Source organism: Crocodylus siamensis, chromosome 4 (assembly GCF_052110815.1).
Source record: "Crocodylus siamensis isolate JL-2025a chromosome 4, ASM5211081v1, whole genome shotgun sequence".
NCBI classification, from domain to species: domain Eukaryota; kingdom Metazoa; phylum Chordata; order Crocodylia; family Crocodylidae; genus Crocodylus; species Crocodylus siamensis.
This window is the reverse complement of record NC_143398.1, coordinates 87,961,541-87,972,869: the sequence shown is the minus strand read 5'-3', so window position 1 is coordinate 87,972,869 and position 11,329 is coordinate 87,961,541. Positions and strand designations below refer to the sequence as shown.

The 11,329-nt window shown below is 44.8% G+C and overlaps 1 protein-coding gene across 1 annotated transcript in view; it reads left to right on the top strand.

The window, feature by feature from the left end:
* Positions 1-290: 290 nt before the first annotated feature.
* FAM234B (family with sequence similarity 234 member B) overlaps positions 291-11,329 on the top strand; it is a 29,867-nt gene continuing 18,828 nt past the window's right edge. The window contains exons 1-4 of the mRNA XM_090042755.1: positions 291-419; positions 6,037-6,429; positions 8,597-8,695; positions 10,534-10,722. Of these exons, the coding sequence (XP_089898881.1) occupies positions 383-419; positions 6,037-6,429; positions 8,597-8,695; positions 10,534-10,722 (718 nt within the window). The 5' untranslated portion in view covers positions 291-382. The remainder of the gene's footprint in view (positions 420-6,036; positions 6,430-8,596; positions 8,696-10,533; positions 10,723-11,329) is intronic.

The following is an 11,329-nucleotide window of genomic DNA, read 5'->3' as shown; positions in this document are numbered from 1 at the left end:
AGTGCTATTAAAATCCTTGGGTTTAGCCATATGTTGCTGGGGGAAAATTGAGAAAACCTGTAAATTCTCCATATCCCGGTGGTCACAGGGGCTGTTTTGTGCCTAAGCTTAGGTGACCTCCTCAGCTGGTTTTCTTTGGCACTTTACAGCCAACCGCTCGGGACCACTTGGTGCAGACCCTTAGCTCAGCTTAACTGCAGAGGGGATTAAGCACCAGCACACAAGCACCTACAAGCAACACCAGAGCCCGGAACGAAGCCCGTGCCCGCTGCGAGCAGGCTCTTCAGGCCACTGTCATCCCCCCACGTGCTCGGCCGGGCCCAGAACTACGTTTCCCAGCAGACCGCAGGGTTTCCGCGCATGCGCGTTGTGGCTGCCCACCATGGCCACGGTGCTGTCCCGGGCGCTGAAGCTGCCAGGTAGGGGGGTGGTCCCGGCGGGGGGCGGGGCTGGGGGCGCGTGCGCGGGGGGGCAGGAGGTCCCGTGCGTGCTGCTGCGCTGGGCCACGGGGGGCGGCAGGGGAGCAGATCTTGTCGCCCCTGGGCAGGGAGGGCGCCCCTCCCATCGCGGGTGGATGGAGACCCTCTGAGCGCGGAGGCATGGAGCAGGGGGCTGGCTGGGCCCGCCAGAGTCCCTCTCGGCCAGCCCCTGCCCGAGCCAGGATCATCCCTGCCCACGCCGGCCCATGCCAACCCATCGTCTGCCCTCCTAGCAAAACCGCACACCCCTGTGCAAGCGGCGGAGGCAGGGTTCAGCCACGGCCTTCCCCAGGCCTGGGTATGTGGCACCGTGTGGCTGTACCTGACTTTGCCCGTGACAACCCCAGCTGCTTCGCTTCAGGGCGAGAGGGGCACCTGCCCCATCCTGTGCCTCTGCCCATGTCATTCCCCTAGATAAGATGCTCTTGGGAGCCGAGGCCCTGGGTTGGCATCAGGACGAGTGTCTGCATGTCTCGAGGTCGATGTCATAATCCTGTTGAATACCTGTCATTGTCAAGCATCTAGGATTATCAAGCATCTCCATCTTTGTTCCCATTAAAAATGAGAGACAAGATCTTACTGTTGCTATTAATGTTACTATTTAAATATCTAGCCCACCCTATCCACAAATGGTCAGAGCAGCTTCTATATAAACAGAGAGCATGTATCTGTAACTGGGTACTCAGAGCACAGCATCTGACGAAGTAAGCCTGAAGCTTGTGGAAGCTCGTGCTATACATCTCTGGTTTAGTCTCTAAGGTGCTGCTGTGCCCTGCCTGCTGCCTGACATGACTATCTACCCACTCTCACAGGTCGTAGAGGGGAGTCAAGCAATTGGACAGTTGTTGTGAAGGAGCAAGCATTTCAGACATATAATTACAGCAAATTATGTTTCTCTGTGGAAGTCAAGAAGGAATTGCAATGTTCAGGAAACAGACCTTGCAAGTATATAGTTATCTGTAGACTAGACTGGACAAGTTTTCCTAGTGGTTTTTGCCAATGTAGGTAGCAATATTTAGCCAATGGGAAAGTGCCTCGTCCACCTTTGCGTCACTAGGGAAAGCCCAGGAACACAGTTACCATACCGGGTACTGGCTACTGCCACTCCACCCGTCTTCTAGGCCCTGTCATTTGCACAGTGCTTCCTTGTCTGAAGTGGAGTAATATAAGTTGGTGACATGATCTTTGTCCATTGGGCCATGAAGATCACAGTGGCCTTCACAAGATCTGACCTCAGGCATTGGAAGCCTTCTGCAAAAGTGCAGCTTTACTGCAACTGTTTGTTTTTAATTTATGGGACAGTTTGTTCTCAGTATAATTCAAAAGAAGATTTGTGATCTACTAATCTCGGTTAAATGTGGCTATTGTTTAACTAAATTGGAGGAACAGGTGCTCAACGCTTCTCAGGAAAAGAGAAAGTATAAACTGCAGGTTGTAACACATAAACTTACATAAACACTTCTTATCTTTACTCAGATTAATTTGCACGTTAAAGATCTTACTTGTTTGATTAACATACTGTAAATGAAGCTTGATATATCAGCAGGAAGGCCAAAATTTTCTTGTTATGGCTGATTTTCTTTCTGCTTCTTGTTACATTAATCACACAAATATGTGGTAACTTATCTTTCCAAGAGTGTAGTGAGATATGTGATGGACTCAGCAAGTAGTGTCTGCCAACTCATAACAGCAAAGAAAAATAGATGATCACAGGACTGAAGAGTGTTGAAAGGATATTGGAACTGGGCTCTTGTCTAAAATCAAGAGGAACAAGAATAAAAAAATATACTGTTCCAAAGTCTAGGATTTGTTCCATTTAATCCAAGAAGCAGTGCTAAGAAAAAAGCACTACAGTGGGCTGAGAGATCAGTGACAATTTGATCTCTCCCAAGCCGTCAGTGCTCAAAAAGAATCCTTTATAAAATGAACTTAGTCTTAATATAGAGATTGCCTCCTGGATGCCATCCTGCTGATTAATAATCAGATGGACTGTTTTTTCTCCAGCTCAAGTTTATATAACATCCCTGTGCCAAACACAGTGACCTCTTATGTAGGAAATTAATATTAGGATAGTGTTCAGGGCATTTTCAAAGGCACAATGGGCTGCTAGGAACCCAACTCTCATTGAAGTTAATGGGGGTTTGGCAACTCATTCCCACTTCTGCTTCTGCTAACAACTACTGAAGTCAACAGTGGTTGGGCAACTCATTCCTACTTCTACTTTCAAAAATATTCTTCTTGGTATTTGATCAGGTGTCTGTGATCAATCACTTGACCACGGACCAACAGCAAATGTTCCACAAACCACTGGCTATCCACAAACCAGAACTGAAAATTTGCTGTAAGGCTGTTGGAAAGCTGAGATTATTTTCTACATCTGAGACTGTATAAGATACCAGATTTTCTGATTATTGGTAATTCATGGCTAGAAAGTTTTAAGACACTTTTTGGAAGACCAGTCATCTCTAATCTCCAGTCTTGGACCAGTGATCAGAAGGCAGAGTTTGATGTCCAAAGTACTTCTCAGTAAATCAAGTTCCTTAAGTGGAGCGACTGCCTTTATTTGTATAAATTACTTAATTCTATTTATATCCGTCTTTCTAAAATATTTTCAGAAGCCTGGTTCCCTAACTTAATGTCACTGTAGATTGGTCAGGTAATGGGGTTTTGCTACTTTAACTATCACCAATTGGAGATGTAGTTGTGTGTGTAATCTTGCCTGAAATTCAGAAGCATCTGACAAATTGAGAAAATAAAATCATAATTATTCTTTTGACTGTGGACAGTTGTGTTTCCTGATATGGAACAAGCAGTCCTTGGAGCAAGGATGAAAACCTGGGTCACACCCCATCCTCACAAATGCTCTAACCACTAAATTATAGACTCATGTCCCTTCTGTTTCCTAGTTCTGGCCCAATTAAACTGGAGGCTACTCTACTGTGCAAAGTTATTTCAACAGGAAAGGTATAGAGCACAGAAAACACTCTCCACCTCAAAAATGTCTCTAGCCTGGTAGTTAGGGCACTCTCCATGAAGGTGGGAGATGTGATTTTGAATCCCCTCATGCAGAGGATAGCATTGAACTCATGCCTCCTTACCTAGAGCGCATACTCAGAATGAATTGGCTATTGTGTAAAAGGTGGGACAACAGTGCACCTTCTTCCTCTCTTCAGATATTAAAAAACATGGTAGCTGCCATTGTATTTTGTACAGAGCCAGATCTGGTAGGTATGCCCTGAGAATGACCACTGGCACAGGCAACTGGGGGGTGGGTATGCGGAGGCACATGCCCCCCCTGAAGTTGTCTCCTGACTTGGCACCGCTCAGGACGGGGCAGTTTTTTTGCTACGTGGGCTGGCGGTGTGTTGAGGGAGAGGGGTGGCACTAAGCCACAGCACAGAAGTTTTTTGAGTGAATACAGGGCTTTTGGCCCATCCCCGGGCCTGCCCACAAATTGTGCCCCCCTAAACTCAGGAGGCACCAGTCACCCCTGGCCACTGGATCAAGCTTCCAGAGTGGTTCTGGCACCTTATCAGGCTTAGGTGTGATCTGGGTGCTGAGCTGTTCACCAGAGTTGGGAACAAAGTATCCAGGGATTCTACATGCCTCTAGAGTTAGGCAGCAGCTAGACAGAGATATTCACGGTTTCTGTTTTGGATTTTGGGGTCTAAATTATATCCATGTTCCATTATAAATGCTAAAGACTGTTTTCCGTGCTGGCCTTAAAAAATTAATATTGAATTCCTTACCTGAAAGTCAATAGTTCATTTAATGAGATAGAATCCACCTCAGATCCGTAAGTACAAAAAAAGTCCTCATTTCAGAACCTCCACCATGGGTGATGCCTGACTGGGCACCTGACGCATACCATGGTCATGAACTGAATGGGCTCTTCTGTCACCCATAGATGGCCCTTAGAACAGGAGTCATATGATACAACTTCGCTATGAATAAGCACAGTATTTCCATCTTCAGTTTACAATCGAGAATCTTTTACCTGCTCTAAATTCTCTATATGTTAATGTCCCATTCATTGGATGAGGCCCAGCTTGCAGGCATAACTCCAAAAATATTCACATCGGTGGGGCTGAAGCTTCTCTCCTGCATTGTGATCTCTGCATGCAGACAGCTGGGTGGGCACAGAGTGCCATTGCAGTCAGTGTGGTTCCATGCTGATCACAATGCAGAAACTGAATGCAAGGTTAGCTCCTACATGGACCTCTAGTTAACCTTAAATATGAATGAAAACAGATTTAGTCACATCAGTGCAAGTCTGTGTGTGGATGCAAATAGTTCAGAACACAAGTGGTTATAATTGGTTTAAATAACTGAGCTTAACTAAAAGGTGATGCTTTCTTTGTGAGGAACCCATTAGTTGATATTGTTTTAACCACGGCTGCTTCCATTTTGATGGGGACAGTAAAGATTTGCTGTGACTTGCAGTATTTGGTTTTTTTAAATATATTTAAATTCTAATTTTTGCCTTAATTTTAACATTAAAGCTACAAATTTAGAATGAGATGAATAAGTGAGGACTCTTTTATGGTATACAAATGTACTTAAAACATTTATCCTAGGTTGAGAAATATTGCTAGTTTGGACAGTATCCTTTATTAAGTCTATCTCTCAGGATGCTGGAATCTTTTTACCACTGGGGAAACTAAGCATAACTGCTGTAAAATTAACTCTACCACGTGGCACAGACTGCATCTTTTATAGTACGCCTTAAGTAATGGAGCAGCTGCGTGCTACACTGTGCATTGAGAAAGTAAAAAGAAATTTAAGAAAAAGCTATGTTTTTGCAGTTTGGCTCAGTGAATGTTATTGTAAGAGCCTGAAGGTTTTAATTTCTTCTCTTTGGCACATTTCCTGTCATCATTAGTCTCTGAGACCAGTTACAGTTAATCTGCATTTTCACATTTGATGTATAGCTGATTTAGGGCTTATGAGCATCCTTTTAAACATCTCAAGGCCCAGTGTAGCATCTGGCAGCACAACTCATTCCCACATAAATAATTATGTCATTGATGTCATAATCAGTGACTGGATCAGGCAGGAGGAGAGTGAAGAATATGATAGAGAGGACCCTGCAGTTGATGTAATCTAAAACCTACCAAGTGAAGAGAAGCTTCTTTGTGATTATAGTTTTGAGAATAGGTACTAATCTGGAGTCAGAAGAGAGCTGAGAAGAGGTTGGGCATTGGAAATGAAGTGAGTTAAACATAAAAATCTGGTATGGTAGCTCCACAGAACTGTTTCTCATTATAGAACAGGAAAGCATTAGGGGGAATTAAGTAAATCCTGATTTTATGTTCCTTGGGGAAGATAAAACTGTTGGGATCTGTTTTTCTGTAGCTTCCACTCTGAGACCTTGTGAATGTATATACATGCACAATGCACATTGGGCCCCTCCAGAGGCATCCGTCATATGTATATATTCCAAATACAGACAACTATTCCTCTCTCACATGCCCCTTAGTCTTGGGACCCAACCTTGTCAAGAACGTTTTTCTTTCTTTCCTCCCCTTTCTTTATCCCTCCCTGTTTCTCGCCTCAGGAAAAAAGAGCCCAGACCTAGGGGAGTATGATCCTCTCACTCAGGCTGACAGTGATGAGAGTGAAGATGACCTTGTGCTCAACCTGCAGAAGAATGGAGGAGTCAAGAATGGGAAGAGCGCCCTGGAAGAGGTGCAGGACCCAGACTCGGATGTGGAGGTGGGGATGACAAAACAGCACCCCTCAGAGAGCACAGCTGAGAGGTACCCTGCAGAGGCTGCCATTGGCCCGGAGCAGAAGGCAGCCACCTCCCTGATGCCTTACTTGCGCACAGCAGTCTTTCTCCTCACCATGGTTATCTCTATGATTCTGGTGCTGGTCTGTGCTTTTCTAATTCCTTGTCCTCCTAGGGATTTGCATAACACCTGGATCCACCACCTGGGTCAGGAAGCAGGTGAGAAATCCTGAGAAGCAGTAATTTTGTGGGAGCAGGGAAGGGCAGCTGACAGGGTGTGTGCTGAGGGAGAGACCCATCTGAGAGAGTTTGCTTAGAGGACAGAAGTAGCGAAGCAATCCTTTCTTCACCACTGTAGATGCTCTGAAGCCACAGATAGGCACATGGCTGATGCAGCCTGCCTCTTGCTTTGGGGTGATACCTGTTAAACATGGTATGTTTCATGGGCAATAGAAGATACATCTCAGGGCCAACAAAGAGATTAGTTTGCACACCAATAAAATAACAATTCTCTTCTGATTCTTTGCCTGCTTTATCCCTCAGTCTGTATGGGGTTAGCTATTTTGGAACTCTCTCCAAGTATAGATGGACAGTTCCCTTTGGACCCAGCAGCTCCTTATATAAACTTAACACTCTACAAGCTCCTCCTTCTTTGAGTGAGAGGTCTGTTCTTGGCTAGGGAGAGACATTCAGAAGCCTGAGCCTGAATTGATTCAATCTTTGCAGGTTAGTCTAACCTCGCTAGGCTGAATTGGTTTGTAACTGGACAGACATGAGGACTGAGGAAATTCAGGCACATGCCTGCAGTGGCTCAGGCTAGAAGCTGGGGGGTGCTAAAGTAGCCCTCCCTTTTCTTCCAGAGTGCTGAGCTGGCAGGGGGCATGGCCAGGCCTGGGTAGGACCTCTGATTAGGCAGGGGTGTAAACCCCCACCCTGCTTGCACCTCCCAGGCTTTTCCCAGCCCTCAGCCCCCTGCTAGCACTCTGAGACAAGGGGGAGGTGTGCAGTGCATGCATCTGTTGATGAAACGGAGTTTTCAGTCTCCCTTTCCCTGCTTCTGTATACTGCCTGCAGCAAACAGACAGGCAAGCAAGCTAGCAGAGGGCTGATAACAGTGTTTTCACCTCATCAGCAAAACAATAGCCTCTCTCCATTAATTCAAACTCTTCTTAAACAACTTACCAGCTGACCTATTGATTAGCTCCAAAAAGCCCTAAGGGGTCGCTGTTCTGTCTGCTTATGCCAGTGAAATTGGAGACACACACAGACATCCCTCAGCATTAGCTAGCATACCACATGCCTAGGGTCCATGAGGCTGGGGCAGGAGGGATTCCTGCTTCAGGTGCAAATTTGGTGGTGGGGAGCGAAGGAGGGCAGGGAGAAGCCAGCAGACCCTGCTGTACCTTCAGTCTCTGCTGAGCTCCAGCCAGGGAGCAGAGGGGAAGGGCCAGCCCTGCTGTGGAGCAGGGAGCCCTGCCCAGCCCAGCCTAGAGAGCATGCCGGGCTGCTGGGGGGTCTGGTTTATCTTAAACCAGCAAGGGGTCTGACACAGACATTGCATATACTGGTTTGAGCCAAATCAGTTAAGCCTGATACTACATTCAACCAGGTGTATCTCAAACGAGTTTCAGCCATTTTCAGACGGGTTTATATGTACTGAACATCTGTTCTGTTACAAGTTTAAACCAATTTCTGATCACTTAAACAAATTTATATGTAATACCTGTCCCTAGCCTTTGTTACCCCAAGTTAGCTAAAATAAGTTTGCTTCCTTGGCATTTTTCTCTTCTAATTACACCTATAGATTAGCTGCATGTTCTGGGACCGGCTCTCAGGCACAAATTATCTGTCCAATCTGTGGTATTTTTGAAGTGGCTCCCTGTCATTTTGGTATCTGCAGTAAAGCAGCAGTAATCTGTAATATGACTTGTGTGAGGCACACATGTGCCTCTGTCTCTTTCCCTGCTTTCTGCCTCCCACTTCCAGGATCTTGGGGTCCAGTCAGATGTGGCTCCCAGATCATCTCTGTAAATAAAGTGAGAAGCAGATCTCTTGTCTCTATCAGATCTTGTGAGCTGTACTGTTTCTTTCTCTGACTTGGATGCTGTATTTCTGTTGTGTGGGAAGGGAAAAACAGCTGCTTCATTTCACAGATTCACAGATGTTTCAAGTTGGAAGGGACCTCATGAGATCATGGGGTCCAGTCCCCCTGATCTGGGCAGGAAAGACTGCTGGGGTCAAATCACCATTTCAGTGGTTTCCTTGTAGGTTCCACAGTGATTGGATGGTCAAGCCCTTTTCTTTCTTGCCAGTCTTCATTCCACAGTGGAGAATGGGGTTGGTGGTCATTCTGATTGTAACTTCTTGGGGTTTTGGACTGTTTCAGGTGGGGTACTGTTTCCACTGGAACTCTCTGACGTGAATGGTGACGGGCTTCCTGACATCCTGCTCTCCTTTGCTGCCCTGATGAATGCTAGTGTCATGGGTAAGCACACTGGCCTGTGTCAACTGTTGCTTTTGCTCCACCAAGAATGCTACCCTTGATTGTTTGTTTGTTAGGCCTTCCAACTGGGAGCTTTACATGTTCTCCCTTGATGCATGAGAGAAGATCCTTTAGAATCTAAGCCCCCCGGTGTAGTCACCTTTTCCATAATTCCTGTAGAAAGCTTCCTTGTGATTAGGCACCTGGTGCGCTTGTGCCTACTGCTGATCATGCTGTTCATAATCTCACTGGCAGCTTGTGTTCCCCTGGCTATTTGTTGCATCCACCTATTTTTTCTTACTTAAACAGCAAGCTTTTTGATGCTAGGCCATCACTTGTACTGGGTTTGAGCCTTGCCCAATCTAAGGTGGTCTCTTGTCCCTGACTGAACCACAGTGGACTACCAAAATATTAACAACAAATCATTTCTCTCTCTCAGCTAGAGCTTTATGCCAGCAGACCTTTACAAAGGAGGTCAGGGTTATTATCCCCATTTTACAGATGGGGAAACTCAGATGTGGAGAGGCTGAGTGATTTGTCCAAAATCACTCAGCAGGCCAGGGGTTGAGCTTGTCAATGGGTGAGGACATATTATGTTGTATATAAGATGATCTCAGGCAGGAGTGAATCAGAAACATCATGAAACAACCAGTGCTAAAGCATTGCAGTGATAGCCATAGCGTGAATATAATTAGCTAGGGCAGACATTTTCATTCCTTCATTAGCATGATGTCACATAAACCAGGCCCCACATACTACATGACTGGCCAGTTTGTATAGCAAGCTCCCCATAGCCTGAGGGATTCCATAGCAGCAAGTAAAAAGCCTTATGGTACCATCATGTCAATTAAAAAAAATGAGGTTTTAATAAGTTAAACATGAAAATAAATCATTCAGTCTGCAGGCTGGATAATTAATTGTCATTCGGTTCTGCTTAATTTACATTGTACCCACATTGTCATGTTATACATTGCAGATTTTTGTATTGACTCCACAAGTTTGGGGAAGATTGGGTGCTTTACCAATGAATAGAAGTGAATAGGGATGTTTCAGGGAATTTTCAGAGAACTTCTTCTGAGGCCACAGCATAAGCACATTAGCTGGATGTTGGTTTTCAGCATTTCCCGTGGCTGTAGGGGACTGGACTTGATGGTCCAAGTAGTTCATTCCCACCTTATGTTGAAACAATATCTTATATCAGGTTACATTAAATTTGGCATTGTTAGAAATCAGAGGTTACATTTTGTTAAAGCAACTTTGTGCACTTTGCATTCACATAATGGTTATGGTTCACTGTTTTGAAACTCAGGAAGATAGTGCACTGGTTCACATGCACTTCAGGCTTTCACATACAAATTCAAAAAGCTTAGAGTATAGCGCACAATTTTGCTCCTTCAGAATTTCAGCACGTGTAGGACCGTCTGAATAATTATTTGGTTCTTTGTGGATGGTTTACAATTTCCAGCAGCAGGATGAAGGTTCTGAAAGACCCATTATTTAACAGCTAATCTGGTATGAAAGCACAAAGGGTGACAAATTGAATGGAGCAATGTAGTTTGCTCAGGTATGGAAACAATTTTGTTCCTTTGCCAACCACCCAGAGATCCATAATTTCAGGTCCCCTCCACACCAGCTGCCTGCCAATTCCATCTCCATCAGCTAACTGAGGATTGAAATTACCAATCTTATGGGGTTCTTGTGGATCCAGTGACTTTCACCTTTTCTACTGTAGACCACTGCAGAGTAGCAGCCTATACCCTGAGGACTGATTTGTTTTTTCTATTTGGCCATTCCTTTATTAGATACTAAAGCACTTCACTGCTTCCCCTCTATGTTTTCAGGTGTCTCCAGGCCCTCGGTAACTGTAGTGGCCCTTTCGGGCATGAATGGAAGCACATTGTGGTCCATCCACATTCCAGAGGACACTCGGAGTGTACAGTGCAAAGGACTGACTCACACAGCCACAGCAGAGCCAGTCTGCTTGGTGACTGGAACATCTAAATTCCTCAGCCTTCTCAATGCTTCCACAGGTAGATATCCTGATGCAAACATATGGATATACCCATCACCCTGAATAATTCAGCCACCGTGTTTCATGGTAGTAACATAGTGAAAAGCCCACTGTAGAGTAACCCAGAAGATAATCTAATCACCAATGAATTCAGGTGACAAAGAATAACATAATCTAATCCTTCACATATTGATAGCAATTCCTTGATCCAGCATTGTCAAAGAGCTTTAAGACTTTAATGTATCTCTACAATATTTCTGTGAAATAGATGTAAGGATATGCCAATTGTCACTTTATCAACCACTGAAACATATCCACCTATATAGTGAAATTTCTATAGCTGGTTTTCTGCATACAGAAACACTGCACAATAGTTCTGGGGAAAGAGGTGAGGAAGACTACTGCAGCCAGTTAAATCTTCAGGAGAATTGAAGTCTATAGCACTTACTTGATCTAAATAAATATTGCATCTGGAATCACTTTGATTTTGTTCACATCCTTCTGGGGTTTGTTCCCTGTGATTATCTGAGCAAGTAAATTTTATTAGTGGGGATGTTAACATAAACAGTGAATTATAAGCAAAGATCAGAAAGTATTCTTGAAATTTGAATGAAAATACATGGACA